Below are 27195 nucleotides of genomic sequence, written 5' to 3' on the forward strand. Positions count from 1 at the left end.
CTTGATCTAGTAGACTACTTCACTGTACTGCATCCGTATAAGTAATGACTGACGCTACAACATGGAGCTACCTTTTATAGACGTTGGTTGACACAGCTACGTAATCTCCAGAAATAACAATGACATACTCCCACCTACGCGACAAATATTACATCCAGTGGTGAAATAGCCCCGCGGCGATGACACCGTGCGCGCATATTCTAAATAAATACGATGACATAGCCAAGGCGCGGCGATGACTTGGCAGAATCGCCAACAATATTGCACAATGCACCAACGTCACATCCCATCCCTGATATATACAACAATTCTCACTGTACAGGTATTGAATGTTATACTACACATACGTATATATGTATACATCTAAGTGCAATCTTGCAAGCAACAGGCAATTGCAAAATTGAATAAAACGGATAATTACAATAATAGTACAATATCACAGATAAAATAATAATAATACTGACATAATAATAATAATAATAATAATAATAAAATACAGATAAAGTCATACAATAATAAAAATACAGATATCATCTTGTAACGGGATTTGAACCGTTACAGTACCCCTAATGTTTATGCAAACCCCATAGCACAGTCGTTGCGAAGGTAGACTATATTTGCTACACGCTTCAGTAAGTTTTCATTCTTTGCTTATAACCCTTCAATGTTTATGCATTCCACACGAAAAACTGGATTGTTACTGTAATGATTATACCCTTGAACCACGAAGTTTTACTAACTCTCAGTATTGCAATTTCCAAGGCCTGTTGTAAGCCTATACATTGTTCGTGTATAAACTAAGTGATATCTCTATTTTGACCAAATCGAGATGCTGCGGATGTTGGTAGTAACACTCAGCTCGTTGTCTGTGAAGTAGCTTTTGTCAGTGACGTGAAGGCCATGAGCGACTTGTAGGCGAAGATGAAGTAATGCTACTTACATCATCGGCACAGACATTTCCTTATTATCGTACAACCGAGGGATGGGTTTACAGTTATCTTATGCGTCTCGTTGAATAACTCATTAAAGATAAGAGTGCACAAGGATTATGTTATGAAAGAGGATCTAGGAGATCTGTTCTCTATACAGAATGACTCACGAGGAGTTACCACCACTTAGGGAGCTCACTGCTGAAGATATTTTGAACAAAATATGCTCTTCATATTTTCTATACTCTTAGGACAGAACAAAAATAATTTGAAAGTTGTTTGTAAAACACGTATTTGACATTAGTTCCTTTCATTGGAAGGGTGAAATAACATTACATTAACTCTTCACAAGTAATCCTTTATTTACTTGCAGTGGTGGCGATTAGGCGGGGTGGGGGGGGGGAAGTTACATTTTAACTCCATTTTAGTCATCTGGAACTAGGAATTATTTCAAAAAGCAATTTGTACAAACCCTGTTGTCTTATCAGCTAACTCTTTCCCTTAGTTTCTCTAATTATTAACAAAATTATTAGCGGAAATACGCACGAAATGTCGTTTGTCGCGGTTAACTGATTTGTATAGCGCCACAGCAAGTAGTGGAGACTTAACATGTGCTGTGAGAAAGGGTAGCAGGGAATTTTTTTTTGCCAAGGCCATGGACACTGAGGTATGATTCACCCATTTGCCACGCGCATTCGTCGGTCTGGAAGTCTCTTTAGTGTCCGTTAGTTTCTTAGTGTGTTGTCAAATACTAAATGATTTTTTTATTGTAGCCTATAATTACGCCATACTTGCATTTAATTTTAATGCATGTGTAATATTGTTTCTTTGGTGAAAGTTTTATTGTATAGTACTGAATCAAAATCTCAAAAAACTATTATTACCCCGCTTAAGTTGGAAATTTGTCAAGCTTTACTTCTCTGTCGAAATTCGCTCCGAGAGCTTAAAAACTTACCATTTTGTAGCTTTTTAAAACTACGTTTTGACGTATATACCACGCCCCACCCGCTATCTCCCATAAACCCGGGAATTTTGTTGTTGTTGTCTGTAAATTGTTTTGCAACCTCCTCCCCCTACACACACTTCTAATTCCCAATCGCCGCTACTGTTTACTTAGCACGCGTTCTGAAGGCAAATGCGGGCTCTCATACAACTAAGTACCACCGAACGAGTGGACCGCGCGGTTATGACCACGCAGGGTTACGTAGCTATCAGCTTGCATTCGGGAGATAGAGGGTTGGACTCTTACCATCGACAGCCCTGAAGATGGTTTTCAGTTTTTTTCCCATTTTCACACCAGGGAAATGGTGGGACTGTACCTTAACAGGTCAAAAGATTTTTAAAACAGAAAAAGCGATCCAGTTAGCGAAGGTACTTTGAAGAAACCACGCCTACTACAATCTTGAATAAAGTAAAATCCTTACAAGGGGTGGGGGAATACAGTAGCTCCCTATGTTTTTCATTTCCGTCTGATTGCGTCGAGGCTTTTCATAGTCATATTGCTCTACCTACTGCGCCGCAATTGCCCGGTTGGCGATTTTTCATCCAACTGGGATCGCAATCATTTTCTTTTACGACCATTTATTTACACGGAACTCCAGCTGGCGTTAAAACGTAACAACAACACTGCCCCTGGTAAGGACTACATCCAGTACTCGATGTTATCCCATCTCCCTCGCCCAGCGCATGTTCTATTACGAGACATTTTTAACAACATATGGCCACGGGAAGAATTACCTTTGGACTGGATTACTTAAATTGTCATCCCTATTCTGAAGCCTGGAAAGGATCCTAGTGACCCTTCTTCTTATAGAGTTCTCTCCTAGTGTGTGGTAAAGGATGGTGTAAACAGGACTCGAGTGGTAGTTAGAATACCAACAGCTTCTTCCTCAGTCGCAGTATGGATTCCGCCGTGGGAGAGGAACATTGGACCATCTCAGTATATTCACTTCTGCAATAGACCATGCTTTTGCTGTTAATGGATGTCTTTCGGCTCTCTCACTGGATATCAGCTCAGCATATGATAACGTCAGTATACCAGTACTCTTCAGTAAACTTCAAACATTTCATATCCCTCAGCTTTTATATATGGTCTTCAGACATTGTTACAAGAACGATATATCGGTACGAGATGGACATAGTTGTTTACATGGCCCTCGTCGCGTGTGAGGAGGTCTCCCACAGGGCGCTGTACTCGGCCCGCTTTTGTATATAATTTATACTGCTGATCTTGAGCATCTGTTCATCCCCTAGATTCACGTTTCACAATACGCGGACGATGTGTGTATTTACACTACTTCCTCTAGCTTCGGGATTACATCTCTTCGTTTACATTATGCGGCCTGCGATCTGGCAAAATGGTTGCATAATAATGGTCTTGAATTGTCTCCATCGAAATCTACTGTGGTGACTTTTACCCTGAAAAGGACTTTACCTCAGCTTGGTGATATCCATTTAGGACCATTCACATTTCCAGCGAAATGATCATTACGCCTATTGGGTATGAACTTTGATAGTCGACGAACTTGGAGTTGCATATTGCTGACATTCTTCCAAAAATTGAACGAGCGATTAATATTCTCCGCTTTGTGACCTGTACCTGGTCTGAAGCTGATCCTGTTATACTTTTGACTCTGTATCGTTCTATGATACACTCCTTGATCGATTATGGGAGTTTTTATGGGAATGCTTCTGCATACTTCACGAAGAAACTCGACACCATACAATTTCGGGCGATCCGCATCTGTTTGGGTGCTATGAAATCCACACCAACAAATGTTCTCTTAATAGAAGCTGGAGAATTATCTTTGCAAATGCGCCGAAAATTGATAGGCAAGAAATTTCTGTCTTAACGTTCTGCTATTTCACAGCATCCCATTCTTATTGCACTTCAACGATTGACCGTTATCGAGGAGAGACATGGACGACGCTCACGAAACAAGCCACAGCCGAACCATTCCCGGATTTGAAGCCAGCTTTCAGTGTTCTTCACGCTGTCTGCCGATTATATAGATATCTCACCACAGAAGCTCATACACATAACTACATTCCGGCTCTGATTCGCTCCATGTGGCCCAATAGTACTTATATCTTCACGGATTGTTCCAAATTCGAAGACTCGATAGGATATGCATATTACTGCTAACAAACGGGAGAATTTGGTAGCTTCAAACTACCGGCCGAAACCTTTATTTATACAGCGGAAATTTTAGCTATATGCGCTGCGCTTCGTTTTTGCCAAAACAAGCGATTCGATACCGCTCTCATCATTACGAACTCTCAAAGTGTTATGAAGAAATTACAAAATCTCCAGTGGAATGTCCAAACGCACGGTTACTTGTATGACATCGCGGAGCGAGCTTTTAACATCTGCTCTTCAGGTTGCTCCATAGCATTTCTTTGGGTCGAAGGACATACTGGAATTTTTGGCAATGAAAAAGCTGACGTACTAGCCAAAAGTGGTGCATCAGAAAGGCTACTTACAGCGCTGCAACTCCCATGGATGGACTTTATTCCCACTGTTCGACAACAAATTCGTCACAAATGGTCTACAGAATGGGAAACATCTCAACTGCATAAAGGTAGAGCTTATGCTTTCGTACAACCCAACATCCCTCCTAAGCCATGGTATTATAAGTTCCATCATCACGAGGTCTAACGGTTTCAGTAATCCGAATGAGGCTCAATCATGGATCATTCCTTTCACATCTCCATCGCATAGGAGTTTTGGATTCACCGCGCTGTCGATGTCAGTATGCGGAGGATGGAGATCTCAACCACATTTTGTTTAAGTTTGGCCTTTATGATGCGTCTCGAAGCCGCTTTCTATCTGAACTATCTGATATACAAGTGCCGTTCCCGACCAGCGCTGCATTGGTGTTGCCGGTGAAAACAGTTCTGTTCTCAATGCTGTGATGGACTTTTTGAGAACCGCGGATATAAGAATTTGACTTTGTGCTCTTCGCATTGTTGCCAGCAGTGGCGTGCACTGAACCCCGTCTACCCCAGCGCTGCTGGGATAAAGAACTTTGTATTAACATTTTCTAATTATTCCTTGTAACGCTTTTTCTAATGTTTAAAAAATTGCGAACATCTAAGCCAAGCCAAGTAGAGCTGTCTCGACAGTCCGCTCGCACTACCGCAGTTCAGCTTCTCCAGCGAACTGGGTTTCCTTGCCGGCGCTATAGAGAGCTACCCCCCAGCGAAATTTAAGGTCGCTTGGGTGATGCATGCACTTAAGCTTCCTCGACGCGGAACTGTGGCCCCTCCCCCGAGAGCAATTTACGGTGACAGGCCAGCTAGCTTAGGTAAGGGGTGTTAGTTTTAATACTTGACACTCGAAGTCTTCAGCGCCACACACTAGAGACTGCCAGAAAAAATATCAATATCTTAACAGTATAGCCACTTGCACATCGTCTTGCTAGTAAAAATAGAGCCAGTATATGAAATCAATTGTAATATAGAAGAATATATTTTAGTCTTGATTTCGGCGTGTATACATTTTTTCGAGCAATTCATTGATTGAACGTGTAGAGTATGTGTTCCAATAGCCGCAGAAAAATATTTAGATTGCCCAGCATGAACACAGAGTTAAGCGCGAATGGTTGTGTGTGATGGTGATATATAGTGAATTTTTGTAGTGTTCATCTTGGATTATAAGTTAGGTGAAGGTTTCACAAGTTCTGTGGCATTCTTCATTAATATAACGTGTGTTAAACGCCGTGACAAATATTTTCCGTCGTTTGTCGTTGATGCACGTACACTCAGTGTGCGAGTGAAACTATAAAACATCAACGACGGTAAAATACCAGTTAAATTTTGCTGATTAGTTTAGATTAGGCTTTTTAAGTAAAAAAAAAATAGTCCCAGTGTATTTCTGTGAAAACCATGACTGTACTATCACGAAGCGTCACCGGATGGAACTGTAAGTACATTGTTTAAAATCTGCTATAGATTAAGTTAGGATAGTGTCGTCACTGCCGTGAATGTCAATTTGGAAATATGTGCGAGCGTGTGGTTGAAAATATTCTTGAAAGATCTTTCTCAGGTAGTTCTTTCCACGAAAAATGCAGTCTTATAAAATAGTAATGTTGACTTTAGAGAGTGTAGTGGGGCTACGATTGTTTATATTTTTTTTAAAATTGCAGCTGGTGTAATGAATATGTCACCGCACGCCACTGGTTGCCAGTGTTTGGTTTGTTCTCCCCCCTCTTCTCCCGAAAGAGAGATTCAGTGTAGTGTTCTCTACTTGAAGACTGTGGACGATTTGGTTTTCATTTCTTATATGTACTTTGCACTGACAATTTATATTTTTGTATGTGTGCTGTGGATGACCAAAAAAGGTCAAGTAAATAAATAAATTAACGAATTCAATAAATAAAGAATTTTTAATTAAGGACACAGCCGCTACCTTCCCATCATTCCGTCGCCGAAAACCTCTGATTTGTTAGTGGGACGTTAAACCACTAGAAAAAAATTAACGCTTAGAGCCGAGGTGACAGATAGTTCAAGTCTTCACCTCCAAGGGTCTTCATGGCCTGTACGGAGATGGGTTTAATCAGTGGCGGCTCATATAGGAGGATCATGTTATGCTTTAAATACAGACACGGATAATATAAGTCTAAAATACACGCCCATATTTACACAATGCAAACTATTAACATTAAAAGGCTTACTCTATCATTAACACTTATGTCAGATCCACTCTTCTTTCTTTAGCTCTAGCAAATCTCTCCATTATAGCCTGCCCATTTTTACCTCTCGGTTACCATTGCACTTCTCATGAATGTATCTAATCTTCTTTTCCTATAGCACATGTGGATTTGACAATGTTTTACGGCCGGATGCCCTTCCTGACGCCAACCTTATATGGAATGATCTAATCACTATTGCGTGATTCTGTGGTGGTAGGTAGTGTAGTGTGTTATCTGAATATGAAGAGGAAAGTGTTAGAACAAACACAACACCCAGTCCCCGAACCAGAAGAATTAATCAAACACGATTAAAATCCCCGACCCGGCCGGGAATCGAACCCGGGTCCCTCTGAACCGAAGGCCTCAACGCTGACCATTCAGCCAATGAGTCGGACTTCTCAGGAATGTCTCTATTCTATTTAACATAGAGAAACACCTTTCTCTTTCCACAACAGTCCTATGGTTATAGTATTATTTTCAGCTACTACTTTTTGACGGTTTTCGGAGACGCCGAGGTGCCGAAATTTTGTCCCGCAGGAGTTCTTTTACGTGCCAGTAAATCTACCGATTCGAGGCTGACGTATTTGAATACCTTCTAATACCACCGGACTGAGCCAGGATCGAACCTACTAAGTTGGGGTCAGAAAGGCACCACCTCACCACAGTGTTATTATTACAATTATTATCATTCTTATTTCCGTCCATAATATTCTGTTAACATTGTATAGAAATGATGTTTTTTCTACTGCTGGCTACTATTGCAGATGCAAACATAGAACTACTCTATATTTTTTTGTTCTTCTTGTCTCTCTTGCTTTTACGCTAGTATCTTTTGACCTGTCCTTAGAACGACTACTGACGGTAATGTCGGATGCTATTAATTTCATTAAATTAACGAACTGTTCACGACGCGTGTGGAATATTAAAGAAGAGAGTGAAGGAGAGGCGCCTGGCGCCTGTCTGAGGGAGGTACGTTGACCCAAGAGCAAGGGCACGGCCCAGCAGGTGATCAGCTGATTCATCTCATTGGGCGCGCATCCTCCGTGCGTGTTGCCTGCGTTCTCAGCGATTGATCACCCAGCTGAGTTTGAAGTCTATAGAACCTTCAGTCTGTTTGGGGTTACGAGATTATAATAGGAGTAGCCTATGCCAGCCAAAATTGCGTCCAGTTATCAAAATTGTGATTTTTACTGGTTTTGCTTCTTTAATATTAATGTCCTTGAGGAAGTGAGGACAGGAAGAATTTTTCGGTTCATACCTCCTAAGAGCAATCACGCTGGATATGATTGAATAACATTATGTGGCTTTAGACACAGTAATCTTCCCTCACGTGAACTAATATTAACCGATCAGGAGCCTTCAAAGCAATGACAGAGTAGCAAATCGCTTGCTGTCAACGATGAGGACGCATCGAATACCATCAGCTGCATCATTCTTCCCACGTTGGAGTGTCGCGTTTCTTTGCATTGGCAATGTCTTCACGTGTACGGAAGCGTTGCCCACACAATTGCTACCCACCTATTGATGTACTTGAATGCCGTTGCCGTCTACATACAGTAGTACCAACACCTAAGTACGGGTAGTACTCGGCACGTAAAGCAAATATCGTCGCACTATTCTCTTTTTTTTTTTTTTTTTTTTTTTTTTTTTTGCTAGTGGCTTTACGTCGCACCGACACAGATGCTGTAGGTCTTATGGCGACGATGGGATAGAAAAGGCCTAGGAGTTGGAAGGAAGCGATCGTGGCCTTAACTAAGGTACATTTCCCTGGTGTGAAAATAGGAAACCACGGAAAACCATCTTCAGGCCTGCCGACAATCGGATTCGAACCCACTATCTCCCGGATGCAATCTCACAGCCGCGCACCTCTAACCGCACGGGCAACTCGGTCATCACTGCTGCCAACTTGACTAGTTAGGCCCAAAGACTTTAATATTACTTATTAGGCCTACATATTGAAATTACGAGATATAAACATCAACAAACTAACTTCAATGTAAGTATCAATAATGGAGGTTCCCTGTCCGGCTGCATGGCTAAATGGTTTGCGTGCTGGCCTTTGGCCACAGGGGTCCCGGGTTCGATTACCGGCAGGGTCGGGAATTTTAACCATCTTTGGTTAATGTCACTGGCACGGGAGCTGGATGTATGTGTTGTCTTCGTCATCATTTCATCGTCATCACGACGCGCAGGTCGCCCATGGGAGTCAAATCAAAAGACCTGCACCTGGCGAGCCGAATATGTCCTCGGACACTCCCGGCACTAAAAGCCATACACCATTTCATTTCATTTCATTTCATTTCATTTTTATGGAGGTTCGCTCACCCAAGTAAGTGATCAATCAAGATATTCATAATTAAGTCGGTTTTCTAGCTTAATGAGGAATTAAGGAAATAAACACTCTCCCTCACCCTCACTCAATTTATTGTTTATATTTCAGCCTTTATTTTTATATATGCTGTACTATCACCGTATTCGTCGGTCTTTGCCTGGTGTAAATAATTCGTCTCCCTTCTTGAAATTTGCTAGTCATTGTCAGACTGAAGTGAAACCACGCTATAATAATGCACACACGCAGATATATTACATGTACATATGCCGTAGTCAATAAGAATACACAGAGGCTAAGTCTGCAAACTGTACCGAATTCGTGACAACACAAGACAAGGTTAGGTTAGGTTAGGTTAGGTTAGGTTGATAACGAAATGTCCTTACATTTCAACTGAATTGATCTTTATAGAGAAGGTAGCGTTGCTTTATCTTTTCGGAGTTCTTGCAGATTTTTCTTGCTTCGTATACCGGTACATCCTAACTGAATTCTGTATATATGAACTGGACGAAATAAGACCGTATCAATAAAATGCTGTGTTCGTCACTTAACACCAACTACGTTATTGAATCCTTTATTCGAACATGACACAATTCTACTGTACTTACCTGGTATTAACAAAACAGATTTACAATCCTACAGAAAAAGAAAATATTCTTTATTTATACCCACAAATGTTTAACTAGTGATTTTCACAATACGGCTGTGGCAATACGTATAATCTCCCCGCGTTGTAGGGGTAGCGTGCCTGCCTCTTACCCGGAGACCCCGGGTTCGATTCCCGGCCAAACCAGGGATTTTTACCTGGTTCGAAGTCCACTCAGCCTGCGTGATTAGAATTGAAGAGCTATCTGACTGTGAGACGGCGGCCCCAGTCTAGAAAACTAAGAATAACGGCCGAGAGGGTTCGTCGTGCTGACCACACAACATTTGCATAATCTGCAGGCCTTCGGGCTGAGCAGCGGTCGCTTGGTAGGTCAAGGCCCTTCAGGGCTGTTGCTCCATGGGGTTTGTTTGTTTAGTACGCATAATCTCACAAGTCACGAAAAAATCATGACTACTTAGTGCCAACATGCAGAATTAACAGTTAGAAAATAACTAAAAATCACTACCTTCAGTATTAACAGGGGAGAAAGAGTAAGATGCGTCAAAAAATACTATGGGTTGCCTCATAGACATGTCTTTTAAATTTTGACTATATCTTGCAATTCGACGGAATACAAATGATCCTGTGACCAGTGCTACCAACTCACGAACACAAAAATTAGTTAAAGTATTAAAATATACTGTAGCTAAAAGTGGCTAAAATTGAAATCCACAGCCTGTTTTCCAGTCATTGACGGGGTCAGGAATGGAATGAATGAAGCCCCCATCTAGCGGCGAGGACAGGAATTGTGCCGGCTGCCGAAGCCTGTCGCACTCCTCAGGGGCAATGATTAATGACTGACAGATGAAATGAAATGATAATGGAGAGTGTTACTGGAATGAATGAGGACAGGGAAAACCGGAGTACCCGGAGAAAAACCTGTCCCTCCTCCGCTTTGTCCAGCGCAAATCTCACATTGAGTGACCGGGATTTGAACCACGGAACCCAACGGTGAGAGGCTGGAGCGCTGCCGCCTGAGCCACGGAGGCTCTGGCTAAAATTACAGATTAAAATAGCTTAAAATGCTAGATGAACTATTTCAATTATTGAACAATATGATCATCTCATCCCACTCTTCGTCTCCAACAGCACTACTAGAGGCAGCAGAAGATACAGTAGTAGTACAGTGCAGAAGCACCCGCGATAAGAGTATACTGTAGTAGTGCCAATTATTTTAAGCACACTTGTGGGGAGTTTATGAATGGCTCAGCTGTTGTTACTTCTGGGGTCAAAACGTACAAGCAGAATGGCATCTAATGTTTGTGTCATCATTCTCTTTCTTGATTTTGATTCTACAATATTAACGTGGCCAAAGGCAAGCCTCCGTGGCTTACGCGGCAGCCCGTCGGCCTCTCACCACTGGGTTCGTGGTTCAAATCCCGGTCACTCCATGTGAGTTTTTGTGCTGGACAAAGCGGAGGCAGGACAGGTTTGTCTCCGGGTACTCCGGGGTTCCCTTGTCATCTTTCATTGTAGCAACACTCTCCAATATCACTTCATTTCATCTGTCAGTCATTAATCATTGCCCCAGAGGAGTGTGACTGGCTGGAAAATAGGTTGTAGGTTTTCATTCAACGTGATCAAAGACACTTCTACAAAAGCATTTGGAAATGGTAGTCTCACTAAAGGAAATGTCCGACTCGTTGGCTGAACGGTCAGCGTACTTGCCTTCGGTTCAGAGGGTCCCGGGTTCGATTCCCGGCCGGGTCCGGGATTTTAACCTTCATCGGTTAATTCCAATGGCACGGGGGCTGGGTGTATGTGTTGTCTTCATCATCATTTCATCCTCATCACGACCTGCACCTGGCGAGCCGAACCCGTCCTGGGATATCCCGGCATTAAAAGCCATACGGCATTTCACTAAAGGAAATGCCAAGAATACAAGTTGTTGATAGGGATTTTCTTCACTATCGTCTACCTCAAACCAATACTCTATTGTGGAGAAAACATTACACTTGTGTTGCATTTTTAGCTGGCTAAAACAAGGAATTATTAAAACAAGCAATTTGTGCAAACAGTGTTGTCTTATCAACTAATTATTTATTTTACTTTATTAATAACAAAGTTATAAGAGAAAATGTCATTCGTCGTGGTTAACCTGTTTGTATAGCGCCATAGCAAGTAGTGGACACTTTGCATCTTCTGTAAGGAAGGGTACCAGGGGATACTTTTTGCCAAGTTGATGAACACTGCGGTACGATTCAACCGCTTGCCGCGCGCATTCGTCAGTCTGGCACTATCTTTAGTGTCAGTTAGTTTCTTTTAGTATCTCAGTGTGTAGTCAAATACTAGGTAATAGGTAAGGGTTATTCTGCCCGAAGGCAGGTCCGAACCCCCGCAGAGGAGTTCCTGAGCCGGAGTTTACGTGCGGTAGGGTGGCCAGTTCCTTTCCGCTCCTCCATTCCCTTACCCCCCACCAACAGCGCGTGGCAACCCATCCAACTCCTGACCACGCCCAATGTTGCTTAACTTCGGAGATCTCACGGGATCCGGTGTTTCAACACGGCTACGGCCGTTGGCTAGTCAAATACTAAATGATTTTTAATTATCTAATCACGCCGTACTTCTGTTTAATTGTAATACATGCGTAATTGTTGTTCCTTTGATGAAAGTTTTATTGTATTGTTTTGAATCAAAATCTCAAAAATCTATTATTACCACAGCTAAGTTGGTAGGCTGTCAACCTTTACCTTTCTATCGAAATTCGCTCTGAGAGCATAACAATGTAGGCAACAATTTTGTAGCTTTTTGTTGTTGTTGTTGTTGTTGTTGTTGTTGTTTCCTTTTCAGTTTTGATGTATATCCCTGCCCGCTATTCCACAAACCCGGCTACTTTGTTGTCTGTAAATATCACCCCCCCCCCCCCCCTAGTTTTAGTTTCGAATCGCCGCTACTGGTCAGCCGTAAGTCTATATTATCAGAAACAACACCAAGGTTACGTGCGATATCAACAATTGAAGTTTTCAGTACTTTCAGGGTTTCCCCAACAACAAAATGTTTGTCATTTGCGTCGTATTTACGAGTATATCGCGTAAAACGTGTGACCTCAGTTCATAGGCCAATTTTACAGTACAATGTGTTAATCTGTGGTGTATGTTAAACTCAGTGTAATTTATGATATTACACCTGGTCACTTACGAGGTAGAGAACAATGTTCTGACACAAACATTTATATTTTACCTTCTGCCTCACGTACGCTTAATGAGCTTAAAGTGTGAATTGTTGTTGTTCGCTGACGCAGATTGGTGAAGCGATCGACCTTTCTTTCAAAGATTATCGCGTTGTGCATGTGATCTTTGATTTTATTTCACCCTTGCTATATCCATGAACCGTCAAGAAAAGTATTAAAATGTAAGAAAGCCAAAATTTCTCACATGTCCGTCTGTCAAGTCATCAGCCTAGAGGCCGGTTGGATCCTCAAATAGCACCACCAAAGGCTGTACAGTTGTAGGAAAACCACAAAAACCAATGGCAGCACCAAAATGAGGAGTACTAGGCAAGATGAGGAGTGAGGTAGTTTGCCATTGTTTTCCTCACTGGGTCAAACAGTGCTCTTGCAGCATGGCCGACCCTATGAGCAACATCGAACATAACACTCCGACGCATTGGCTGTGCTCTGAATGTCACTACTCGGCACCACCCATACCCCAGCAGCTTCCATATTGTCACAGCCGCGGATGAGACTGGGACTTTGGTGGAAGCTACATTTTGCTCTGACCTGCGCCAGAAGATGGATGCAAAAGTACCGTATCCATAAAGAAATGACAGCAGGCAGATTCCTAACATATCGGAAATTTATAGCTAAAACTGTAGCTAAGAGCTAAACACAAAATGTTGTAGCAAAAGACTTTTCGAATATCAATCAGATGTTGGCATTGTTTTAAATTCATGTGTTGTTTATAAATTCACAGACTATTGGCACATCTAGGGAAGCACAGAGGTGCATATCCCAAAGTTATCATTGGGGCTCGAATGTTAAGGATCTAAAATTTGCCCAAAAATGCAGGCAAATATGCTCTGAAAAATAGCTAAAAACGAACCAGAAAATGACGCCTGACTGAACATAATACGACGGCTATAAATACAGTAGTGGCAACGTAGTCCAGATACTGGTAGGAGATCGGGCTTGCACAAATAGGATATGGGAGCGGTCAGGTGGCGCTGTTATCGATGTGTAGTGGGCATTTGACGGGCATTCAGCTGGGAGTGTTGTTGCTGTGTGGCGTTGAAGTGAAGAGTGTCGAGTTCACCGCTCGAAAGCATGTTTTCACAAGGTGATCAGCGTTCGTGGATTAAAATCGAGTTTGCCCGTGGCAAAATTGCATCAGAATATTATCGAGGATTACGTGAAGCCTGCGGCGAGAATGCATTACCGCATACGACGGTTGCACGAGGGGTCAGAGCGTGAAGGTCTTATTGCAGTGGTGGCATTGGGAGGTCTTGGAGCACCCTCCGTACTGATCAGACATGAATCCTTGTGACTTTGACCTGTTTCCGAAGTTATGGAACCCCTCCTAGGCCGCCAATTTCCTGACGTGACATCTGCACTCCGCGCAGTAGGGCGCTCCGTCGCTGTCATCAACAGAGAACGCCTTGCCAACGGTCCCCTACGGCTTCCCGACATTTGACTTTGCGGGTGATTACAGTGAAGGAATGAAATGGAATTGACTTGCTAGTTCGTTAAATACAATCTGTGACAATAAAGTTCGGTGAATAGTCCTGTACTATCAACATAGATGAACAATGCACGACAGTGACCTTACTGTCCTTCGAAATAGTCCCCTCCCATAACTATGGACTGCTGAGATCGACGATACATGTCCTGGAAACTTTGCAAGAAGGCTTCCTTTGGGATGGTGTTCAAAAGCCTCGTCACGTGTCTTTCGATGTCAGGAATATCGTCAAATCTCTTTCCTTTCAAAGCGAGTTTGATGCGTGACTTTTCGGCTCTGACCTTTTTCCGACGGGGGATATCCCTGAGAACGCCATTCCATGCTTTGCCGTTTCGTTTCAGGGCCGTACCTGAGACACCAGGCTTCATCCTCAGTGACAGTATATTTTAAGAAATTTGGTGTCGCATCCGCCGTTTCGACAAAATCCTGTGAAGCCTCTAAACGTGCCTGCTTCTGATTGTCACTCAAGTGATGTGGCACAAGACGAAAACATGTTTTCCTCTTCCCTAACTTCTGGGTAACGATTTGTCGCACGGATTCATCGGCTATCATGCGCACAGTTAATCATCGATCTTTCGCGATTAATGTCCTCACCTTCATACATGCCAAATATTCCGGTTTTTCCGTAAAATGTACGAATTTTAAGTGTGTTTTACGGTTGTACGGATGAATAATGTTATTGTACGGATTTTGAATATCCGTGCTTGGTTTCGCTTTCTGCGGTCAAATTGGATTTGTTTGACTTTCGATAGTAGCTGGTAATACGAGATGCGGTGTTTGAAATTCGACCGGTAAATGTATCGATAATCACATTATCGATTATCACCGGTCTTTCGTCACCTGTTCGACCTCAGCTGCTACTTCATTCACAGAGATGTTCCCAAACAATTACCAGAAGAAATCAGTGAAAAGAAGCAGGCTGTGAATTTACATATAACAACTTTAGTAAGTGCGTCGTGCTTCGTAGCAGTTGTGAAAGGCTTTGTGTGTGGGTGTGAGTAACATTGGCGGTAGTTCCGAAACTCGTGGAATTGTGTGACGAATTTGTGTTCGTAATGAGTTCAACTAAGAAAGGATACTATCAGTCTTTTAGGGAGGCATATTCTGCTTAATTTCCTTGTTTTTATGATCACGGAAAGTGTTCCCAATATTAAGTGGAAACAGATGAGCACTCATCAAGATGTAACTTTGTGTAAGTATTTAATTTAACATATATTTGACTTGTATTAGTATTGTTTATAATCTCACCCCTTGCCGTCCTTTTTCATTATGTCTTAAGTGTTGTAAAAAAATTTCCGCTTTACGGTCTTCCGGATTTCTCTTTTTGAAAGTTGGCATGTATGCCTTCTCAATGTTTTCGTCACTGACGGCGGTCGCTGGTCTTCCGCTACGGCGGTTGTCAGAAACACTTTACCGGCCTCCTCGAAAACGGGCGAACCACTCGTACACACACTTCAAGGAGAGTGCTTGATCTTCATAAACACGTACCAGCATTGCATGCGTTTCTTTCGGTGTCTTACCAAGCTTAAAACAAAAGTGTGCATCGATCTTTCGGTCGTTCATGTTCCTGTTCGCAGTTCAGAACCAACGCATTAAACACGCACTGTGTCAAACAGGTCTCACACGCGAGACACACGATGCTCAACTAAACAACGTTGGGAGCAGGTGGTCAAAACCTGCTGCTACGCAGGTGCAGCGTTGCGTGTCGCCAGTGTTGCCGGATCGACCGTTCTGACTTCATTCACCGAACTTTGTTGTCACAGGTTGTATTACGTTCTATCAATACTACCACTACTTTATTTACAGCCCTCGTATGTACTTTCAACAAATGATTTTTGCCACTAGTTCTTCTATATTAAGGATACAATTCATTATACAATCGTATTGTACGAATTCAGTTCATCTCATTAATACTTCTTTTAACTTAATTCCGTTAGTCCCTGTCATACATTTATTATCTGTCATTGTTATCAGCAATTAATATTGCAAAATCTCTTCCATTTTTTCCCCTCCGATTAATGTTATATAGAGGTTGGTTTTCCAGTCGTACTTCCTCTCCTCTTAAAACAATAATTACCACCACTCTTCAACAAAGGTGACAAAAGACCACGTCGCTACTCTTGTAAGCCAATGAAAATCGTATTAGCTATCGGAATTAATAATGCGGCGACAATCCCCGCGGGCGCAAAATGTGAACTGAAGTAAAATACAGAGAGGAAATAATCCCCATTCATCTCAGCACTTTTGTGTCTAGCAGTATCGCTGTGCTGTTGGACAATAAAACGGTTTATTGCACTTACTTTAACTTCGCACACTTTACAGAAGAGGACTTTTTATCTTCGGTAGAGAAGCGTTCCTCCCCCCCCCCCCCCCCTCCCACGAACTCTTTAACGCTGTTTCTTCATTTTACACTTTTGTTAGATATTCTTTTGTCAGCTCTATCACTGCTAATGTAACTATCAAGCTTTGAAAATTGTTTCTGTTGAATTGTTTAAGAAAGGTGAAGGGAGAAAGGTAATTTAAGTGCTACCTGAAGTGGTCACGAGCTACAAGTGCTAAGATAGATAGTAAGATAAACCCTTGTGGCATTTCCTTGTCTCTTAACAAAGTCTGACATAAATACCCCCACTGCAAGTATAACTTTAAATGAAGATATTCTAAAACAAGTGATGTAAACTCAGACGAGCAGTAGTAGCGATTGGGGGAGGGGGAGACCCCCCCACACACACACACTTCTTGGAGAGAAAAATAAATGTATATTCCATTTTAACCATCTGAAACTGGGAATTATGTTTTTTAAAGAAATTTGTACAAACCCTGTCGTCTTTTCAGTTAATTCTTTCGTTTAATTTACTTAGAGGCAATACGCACAAAATGTTCGTCGCGGTTAACCGAATTGTACAGCGCCACAGCAAGTACTGGAGACGCGCGGAGCAATGTGTGGTATGTTCTGCGGCGAAAGGTAGCAGGGGTATATTTTTGCTAAGGCCATCCACTTGCCGCGCGCCAGTCCATGTGTGTGTTACTTTTTAGTGTGTAGTGAAATACTAGAAGACTTTTTTAATTGTATACTCACGCCGTACTTCTATTTAATTTTAATGCATGCGTAATTATTGTTCCTTTGGTGAAAGCTTCATTGTATAGTACGATTATTACCCCCACTTAAGTTGGTAGACTGTCAACCCTCTATCGAAATTCGCTCAGAGAGCATCAAAAACTTACCATTTTATAACAATTTCTTTTAATGTTGATGTCTAATCAATCCCCACCCCCCGCCATATCCCTTTGACATAGGGACTTACATAGGGACTTTTTGCTGTCTATGAAATTTTGTGCCAACGCCCCCCCCCCCTTCTAATTCTTAATCGCCGCTACTCCAAACGAGACACAATAAGGTATACTATATAACTTTGAAGTCCGACCTTCAAGTTTCGTCGCGATGTCACAAACACATTTACACAAGCAACTTCATATACAAAGGTGTTTTTTTGGTTTTTTTTTTAGGGCGAGTATCTGAGAGTCCCAGGTTGGAAACTATGCCCCTTTACTCATCTGTCTACGAGAAATGCCGATGAATCGGAAAAAATCTCTGGTTTTGCACTGTCGGAGGTGTGTGTGTGGGGGGGGGGGGGGGCTCTGGCTGAGAGACAGTATTCGCCTCCAGTCAGAGAAGAAACCCCTTCTTCGCTGAGGCATGGGGTCTAATTTTGAGTCGGGGAGTTATTTACGGAGTAGGGGGAGAAGCTTCCCTTCTTAACAAATGGCTTTTTTCAGGGGTTACATTTTGAGTTTAATTTAGTGTGAGAAAGGTATTGATTTAGGAATGGCCGAAACGATTTCTATTTCATGTTAAAACAGGTCGTAAGTGAACCAAGGGCCGCGATGTTCGAAATGTGTGTTCGGCTTCTTGGTTCTTACGACCCGTTTTAAGAGGATGATGCCAGGATCGGTTGAATGGCTAAGGAGGATTCTAGCTTTGTTCGTCTTTAATATTTTATTTATCTGAGATCCAACAACGGAATACGAAGTTCTGTTCGGATCTTCCTGTTAGATTTCAGTATTGTCATCATTCTAAGTGTCTTGTTTTGGAAAACTTGTAACTTGGAAAGACATTCAAAGTACAGTACACTTTTCCGTGCAAAATATAACCAAAATATGATCTGAAAAAACTAAAATGACCGAAATATGATCAAAAACAATAAAAAATAGTAAAGGTTAATATACCGAGAAACGACCAAATCGTACGTACTGTAATTCCAAATACATAGTCGAAACAGGGAAATAAGTATGACATTTCCTGAACATCCGATACCTAGTTGTCATTTATCTAAATGTAAGGCTCCATGACTAAATGGTTAGCATTCTGGCCTTTGGTCCCTGGTTCGATTCCTGGCAAGGTCGGGGATTTTGACTACAATGTATTAATTTTTCTGGCTCAGGGGCCGGTTGTGTGTCCCGTCTTCATCATTAGAAATAATCTAACGTAGGTCCCATCTTCACAGACATGCAGGTCGTCTATCAGGCCGTCTACTAGAAAAAGACCTGCATCAGGCCTCTCCGGAGGCCATAAGCCATTATTCTTCATCTTAATCTGTTTACCCTCCAGGCTTGATATTTTTCCCTCGAACTTAGCGAGGGATCCCACCTCTACCGCCTCAAGGGCAGAGTCCTGGAGCGTGAGACATTGGGGCGGGGGATACAACTGGGGAGAATGACCAGTACCTCGCCCAGGCGGCTCACCTGCTATGCTGAACAGGGGCCTTGTGAGGGGATGGGAAAATTGGAAGGGATAGACAAGGAAGAGGAAAAGAAGTGGCCGTGGCCTTAAGTTAGGTACCATCCTGGCATTTGCCTGGAGGAAAAGTGGGAAACCACGGAAAACCGCTTCCAGGGTGGCTGAAGGGGGGGATCGAAGCCACCTCTACTCATTTGACCTCTGGAGGCTGAGTGGACACCGTTCCAGCCTTCGTACCACTTTTTCGTGGCAGAGCCGGGAATCAAACCCGGGCCTCCGGGGGGGGGGGGGGTGGCTGCAGAGGCGGACACCATTATTATTGAAAAACAAAAAGCAGGCCTCCAAGGCGCAACAGCTCCGAAGGGCCATGGCCTACCAAGCGACCGCTGTTTGCAGATTACGAGTTGTCATGTGGTCAGCACGACGAATCCTCTCGGCCGTTATTCTTGGCTTTCTTGACCGGGGGCGCTATCTTACCGTCAGATAACTCATTGATTGTAATCGTGTACGGTCAGTGGACCTTGAACCAGCCCTCAGATTTATTCGCACACTTTTTAGTGATAGATTTTTGTACCGGGTTGACGAGTAAGGAGGGAGCATTGCCGGTTCTGGTAATACTGCCAACTGAATGGAAATGAAATCTGAATTGAATCGATAATATGATCGATCGATATGAATTTTCTAAACCTTTATTATCTTACGCCGACAACTGTGTCATACACACAAAATATAGGCTAATATTATATAACATTTCTCGATGCGAAACTTGTTCCTAGCATGAATTACATAGTTTAGCTTTGCTGTGTAAACAGCAACAGTACGAGTGTACGCCAGATGTCGCACAGTGATCATAAGCGATTCTTAGTTTGTGTTTCGAAGGTTGCCAATACGAATCTTGAAGATAACCGAGGTCGACCGATTCAGCATTAGGGTGCACCCTATCACTAAAAAGTGCGCGTACAATAAAGATCCCTGCCCTGGCGGGAATCGAACTCGGGGCATCCGAGTAAGAGGCAGGCACGCTACCCCTACACCACGGGGCATGCCCATTATTATTATTATTATTATTATTATTATTATTATTATTATTATTATTATTATTATTAGGATCGAATCAAGAAGGACAAGCCCACGTACAAGGCATTTGTAGATCTAGAAAAGACATTCGATAATGTTGATTGGACCAAGTTATTTATGATTCTGAAGATGATAGGGATCAGATACCGAGAACTGAGTATTATCTACAATCTGTATAAAAATCAGTCTGCAGTGATAAGAATCGAGGGCTTTGAAAAAGAAGCAGCAATCCAGAAAGGAGTGAGGCAAGGCTGCAGTTTGTCCCCTCTCCTTTTCAATGTTTTCATAGAACAGGCGGTAAAGGAAATCAAAGATAAATTTGGAAAGGGAATCGCAGCCCAAGGAGAGGAATTCAAAACCTTGAGATTTGCCGATGATATTGTTGTTTTATCTGAGACGGCAGAAGATCTCGAGAAGTTGCTGAATGGTATGGATGAAGTCTTGGGTAAGGAGTACAAGATGAAAATAAATAAGTCCAAGACAAAAGTAATGGAGTGCAGTCGAACGAAGGCAGGTGATATAGGAAATATTAGATTAGGAAATGAAGTCTTAAATGAAGTAGATGAATATTGTTACTTGGGTAGTAAAATAACTAACGATGGCAGAAGTAAGGAGGACATAAAATGCAGACTAGCACAAGCAAGGAAGAGCTTTCTTAAGAAAAATTTGCTCACTTCAAACATTGATATCGGAATTAGAAAGATGTTTTTGAAGACTTTCGTGTGGAGCGTGGCATTGTATGGAAGTGAAACATGGACGATAACTAGCTCAGAAAGAAAGAGAATAGAAGCTTTTGAAATGTGGTGTTACAGAAGAATGCTGAAGGTGAGATGGATAGATCGAATCACGAATGAAGAGATACTGAATCGAATTGGTGAGAGGAGATCGATTTGGCTAAATTTGACGAGAAGAAGAGATAGAATGATAGGACACATCTTAAGACACCCAGGACTTGTTCAGTTGGTTTTTGAAGGAAGTGTAGGGGTAAGAACGGTAGGGGTAGACCAAGGTTTGAATATGACAAGCAGATTACGTAGAGCAGATGTAGGATGCAATAGTTACGTAGAAATGAAAAGGTTAGCATGGGATAGGGTGGCATGGAGAGCTTCATCAAACCAGTCTATGGACTGATGACTCAAACAACATTATTATTATTATTATTTATTATTATTATTATTATTATTATTATTATTATTATTATTATTATTATTATTATTATTGAAATAATTGGATAGGTAGGGCTCAAAGTATTACCGAAATTATCCGTATATCTTTTTACAATAAACTTATGTATTGAAGTGTAAATGACTAACAATGACATGATGTGTTTCAGATGCTGCAGCAGATCCTAAAGGACATGTGGGTGGACCCCGAACTGTTGGCGGAGCTGGACGACACCCAGAAGCAGACTTTGTTTTGTAAGATGCGGGAGGAACAGGTACGGAGGTGGACTGTGTGGGACCGGGAGCAGACGATGAAAGACGAGACTAGGACGTATGGTAAGACAGGTACGTTATAACACTTCTCGTGTAGTGTTCCGTCAAGGCTAACTGTAGGACCTATATTATAGTCAGTAGTTTGTGCATTGTAAAAGGATGCTGTAGAGAATATCAAATATAAGATGGTGTTCTTTCCAGTATTTTCCTTGGATATTTTAACAGTCTAAATTGGTAAGGTAAGATATAAACGTAGACGACGTGTGTCTTACTGCTATTGAAATGTTTTCATTCCGTATTCTAAAGAGGTACAGCGGGCCTACTAGAGAGTATTCCCCCTCTCAGGTTAAGGAGATAGAAGCCATGATTTGTTGGGCGGAGAAGGTGAGGGGATGGTGGCCCTGGCCTATAAAGGGATATGCCCCGGCAGAAGAACGGAAAACCACGGAAAACCATTATCAGGACAGCCACCTCCCGAGTGCAGAGCTGCGAGGTTGGTAAAACCTGCAGCTCATGGTACGTTGAAGCAAATTATAGTGTACCGAGCTCGATAGCTGCAGTCGCTTAAGTGCGGCCATTATCCAGTATTCGGGAGATAGTAGGTTCGAACCCCACTGTCGGCAGCCCTGAAGATGGTTTTCCGTGGTTTCCCATTTTCACACCAGACAAATGCTGGGGCTGTACCTTAATTAAGGCCACGGCCGCTTCCTTCCCACTCCTAGTCCTTCCCTGTCCCATCGTCGCCGTAAGACCTATCTGTGTCTATGCGACGTAAAACAAATAGCAAATATATATATATATAGTGTATGCTCCCTTCTTTCGCAAGCCGCTCCTAAACCTGCACGTCGGATGTCAACAAACGTCAGCGCACTCACTCGCCAGCGGTAATGACTCGTCAGACAAGTACTTTGTTAATAATGTTGGAAACTTCATAGCAGATTACTTTGTGGCATAAAAGATTCAAGGCATATAACATATTTTCGAAATGTTATTTTCTGTTTTAAAATATCCAATATCCATTCACTTGGTCACTATATGTTCTAATGGAAAAAAAAAAGTGAGCTTTGTATCGATATTATTTGTGATCATAGGATTTATCGCCTAGTGGGGAAGTGCCCTCGTTTCGGACTATCTCCACGTTCAGCTGCTTGGTTGATAAGAACTTGTACGATAATCTTGAGTTAAGTAAACAATGTAATTATCTTATTAATCTCTTCATTGGAGACCTTAATTACGAAAAGTAGCAAGAAAACTGCAAAATTATTGACTACTAGCTGATGTACCCGTGCTTCGCTACGGAATTCTACATTGTATACGGAATTCCAGGTTAGGTAATGTACACGTTGTGAGCAAGATTGTAGTCTATTAAATTGCATAGCTCCTAACGTTACCCTAGAAACGCGACGGGGAAGTCACCAAACGTCTTTTCTCATTTATGATGACTGGGTTAGGGAATTTTCATTGCAATGGTACCATCACTCACAATCACGTTAGGGAGTTTTCATTATAATGGCAGACACTCACTCTCCACCTGCCTCTTTACATCCTCAAAGACTGCCTTAGTAGTTTTCCCAGCTGAAATGAGCATAGGTCATTACAATGACATCAGTAGGAATGGCACGATTAAAAGCAATACTCGATCAAATGAAAACCCTCACATTTTCTCACTTTTAACGAACAGTACTACGCTGCCGATCTAAGAATCCAAACTTCCAGACCTGGAATGACCAAGCCACAGACAGCCGTGATCCGTGAACACTTCGTCTTTTTTCGGCCGGGGGGGGGGGGGGAATAGTGGAGAGTCCTAGGGCAAAAACTATGCCCTTTCACTGATCTGTTTGCTAGGAGTACCTCATGAGTCGGAAAATCTCAATTCACTACACTGGCGGCGGAAAAACTATCTTACTTGGAGGCAAATTTTTCCTCCAAGCCAAAGGAGAAACCCCTTCTTCACTGCCAATTTGGAATAAAATGTAGAATTTAATAAAAATGAAGATGAAGAAGCTTTTCTTAAGAAACGGCTGTTTCCAGGGACGAATTTTGAGTTATTTAGTGAATTGTGGTGCTATAATTTGGAATATGCCTAAATTGTAATTCTCGACCAGGTCATACTACTACTATACTACTAAGGGAGATTCTGCCTTAAATATGCACACTGCTCATTCAAAACAGCGCGTCAGAGTATAGATCGAATAGCTGGAATACTATGATGAACCAGTGTGTTACGTACCAGCAGTATCAGGAAGTGTATGAACCAGGAGAATGGCATGCCAAAGAAGAAAGTTTTCTAACTCCCCAACTATTTCCCGCCAATATTCAGTCAGGCTGTTATAGTCGGTACGCAGCTGTAATCCCATCTGTTGGAGTTGAGAGGCAGCATAAGAGACAAAGAACATCACAACTAACAACGGTCAATGTAATGTTATTGTTGATCAATATTTTGTGCTTTCGATATTGTAGGCGTTCACAATTAATTTTCTTCCAATTCTGATATACAACTCTTATCATAGTTGGTACGGTAAAAGGGAATAAAACATAAATGATCGGAAATTGTATTCTCTCTAAGTTCTGTTTTGTAGTACTTTTCATAGGACCAATAACATACGTATTTCAAAATTAAATTTTAGGCTCCTTCCCCTAAATTACCATTTCATCCAGGGTGATTAAACTTGTTTATAGCTTAGACTATAGCTTCCTATTCCCCGACTATATAAACCGACTTTTATTAAATTCTGTTTACCCATTTTCTCGTGGCCCGGCGGTATATGGACTTAGCAACAAAAATACAAATTCATAAATATCTGTTATCATAGCCGGTACGGTAAAAATGTATAAGACATAAATTATCGGAAATGTAATTCTATATAACTTTAGTTATGTAGTATTTATCGACAGGACCACTAATAATGTAAATATTTTAGAATTAAATTTCAGGCCTTCCCCTAAACTACAATTTCACTCAGCGTGAAAAAATGGTTTATAGCCTAGATTGTAGTGGCTCATCCCTCGACTTTACATACCGATTTTCATTAAATTCTCTTCCGCCGTTTTCTCGTGATGCGTGTAGGCCTACATACAGATAGACAGACAGACAGACAGACAGACAGACAGACAGACAGACAGACAGACAGACAGACAGACATTACGGAAAAGTAAAAAAGTGCATTTTCTTTTTACCGTCGACATGCCCGATACAGAAATACCATTCTTTTCAAATTCTGAGCAATGTACAGACAAAACTCTTATTTTATATATATAGATTCTTGCCTGCGTTGTAGGACTGGGTCTAGCCTTCGGTTAATAGCGGTTAACCAAGAGCCTATAAAGACAAGATGTTTCATTTCAGTTTAATTTTCTTCTGGAAATATTTTGAGGTTAGGAAAGGAATCGGCTGTGGCCTTAATGAAGGTACAGCCCCAGCATTTTCCTGGTGTGAAAATTGAAAACCACGGAAAACCATCTTCTCCGTATCACTTGGCTGTTGAATGAAAATCTACAACCTGTTTTCCAGTCATTGACCGGGTCAGGAATGAAATGAATGAATCATATATAGGCTATTAGTACGATGGGGTCGCCATGACTGATAGATGCTATGAAATGAGAATGGAGAGTGTTGTTGGAATGAAAGATGACAGGGAAAACCTGAGTACCCGGAGAAAAACCTGTCCCGCCTCCGCTTTGCCCAGCACAAATCTCACGTGGAGTGACCGGGATTTGAACCACGGTATCCAGCGGTGAGAGGCCGACGCGCTGCCGTCTGAGCCACGGAGGCTCGCTTGCCTGTTGAATATCAGTGGATATTCCCGTAAACGACGGTTATACAATAAATATTCCTCATATCTTATCATGTTACTACTGTAGGCTTATAAGCCAACTGGAAATAAATGGACAACCAAGTTAATTCTGTCTGCAATAGGAGATAGTACAATTCCTCTCATTAAAAGTCAGCAACATCTTGTTGAGTGTTGCCAATATCAGCGATTTCCCTCTAAATCTAGCTTTTTTTTTTTTTTTTTTTAAAGAATGTGATAGTGGTAATATTTATTCATCAGTGGTAAGCTGGAAATCTAGAGGTGTTTGAGTGTTCAGTTGACGATTTTTCTTAAAGATTTAGCTATTTTAATATACATTTAAAACAACCATCTTCAGATTGCTACCATTTTTGTTACGTGTCGACGTGTCGATGTATTTTTTTTTTTTTTTTCACAACTTGCTTTACGTCGCACCGTATTATGGCGACGATATGATACGAAAGGCCTAGGTTAAGAAAGGAATCGGCTGTGGCCTTAATGAAGGTACAGCCCCAGCATTTGCATGGTGTGAAAATTGGAAACCACGGAAAACCATCTTCAGGGCTGCCGACAGTGGGGCTCGAACCCATTGTCTTCCGAATGCAAGCTCACAGCTGCGCGCCCCTAACCGCACGGCCAACTCGCTCGGTGGTGTTGATGTATTATTTTCAACAAAGGGATTTAATACATTGTGCCGAGGCTGGGATGGACTGAGAAAGAAAATATGATACATACGATGTAATAATAATAATAATAATAATAATAATAATAATAATAATAATAATAATAATAATAATAATAATAATAATAATGGTTTTGCGTCTCACAAACTACTTTCACGGTTTTCGAAGACGCCGAAACTGTGTCCCGCGGGAGTTCTTTTACGTGCCGGTAAATCTACCGACAGGGGACTGTCGTATTTGAACACCTTTGAATACCACCGGACTGAGCCAGGATCGAACCTGCCAACTTGGACTCAGAAAGACAGCGCCTTGACCGTCTATTATAATTATAATGAGGTAGGCTATTATAATGAGGATTTAAACTGAATATTGAGTTAAACTGTAACTTGAGTTTAAACCGATGTTGAGTCTTATAATGGCCGGCCTAAGTTAAACTGAGGTGGAGAAGGAAATATACGATCTTAGTAGCAGTGAATTGCGAGAAAAAGAGGCATTTGCCTGGAGAAGTGGGAAACCACGGAAAATCACTTCGAGGATGGCTGAGGTGGGAATCGAACCCTCCTCTACTGAGTTGACCTCACGAGGCTGAGTGACCCCCGTTCCAGCCCTCGTACCACTTTTCAAATTTCGTGGCAGAGCCGGGAATCGAACCCGGGCCTCACACTAACCAATACACCACAGAGGCGGACACCAAATACTACTACTACTACTACTACTACCACTACTACTAAAATGTTCTAATTCTTACCCTTAAGGGGGAAGCGGCCCGCTTAGACGGTGACGCCGTCTCTCAGGCCGGGAGATTTGTTACGGTGAAGGAGATGCTCGGACAAGGTGAGGGGGTTGGCGGCCGTGGCCTACTTTTTTCAACTAATCATAAGGACATTGGAACATTATACTTCATTTTTGGTGCCTGAGCAGGGATAGTAGGTACATCTCTCAGCTTATTAATCCGCGCAGAATTAGGACAACCAGGTTATTTAATTGGTGATGATCAAATTTATTTATAGGAACTGTGCCGGCATTCGCCTTAGTGCAGGAGAATGAAAAAACACGGAAAACCATTATCAGGATAGCCGACAATTGGGGCCAGCCGTGAGGTCCGTCCCTGTCCCGTCTCCCGAATGCAGAGGTGTAGAGTAGAGTCGTGGCCACCCCTCCTCTGCTCGGTTGGCCGGTCAGAGTACAGAGCTATTGGATCAC

At 42.0% G+C, this 27195-nt stretch overlaps 1 protein-coding gene across 2 annotated transcripts in view; it reads left to right on the forward strand.

Moving 5' to 3' along the window:
* The window catches only part of LOC136857582 (SH2 domain-containing protein 4A), a 599033-nt gene that overhangs the window by 530516 nt on the left and 41322 nt on the right, over positions 1-27195 (forward strand). Inside the window, exon 2 of one of the 2 annotated variants that reach the window (XM_067136357.2) lies at positions 21416-21590. In XM_067136357.2, coding sequence (XP_066992458.2) covers positions 21416-21590 — 175 coding nt within the window. The remainder of the gene's footprint in view (positions 1-21415; positions 21591-27195) is intronic. The other variant, XM_067136358.2, reaches the window with a different exon arrangement.

The sequence above is a fragment of the Anabrus simplex genome, chromosome 1, assembly GCF_040414725.1.
Source record: "Anabrus simplex isolate iqAnaSimp1 chromosome 1, ASM4041472v1, whole genome shotgun sequence".
NCBI classification, from domain to species: Eukaryota; Metazoa; Arthropoda; class Insecta; order Orthoptera; family Tettigoniidae; genus Anabrus; species Anabrus simplex.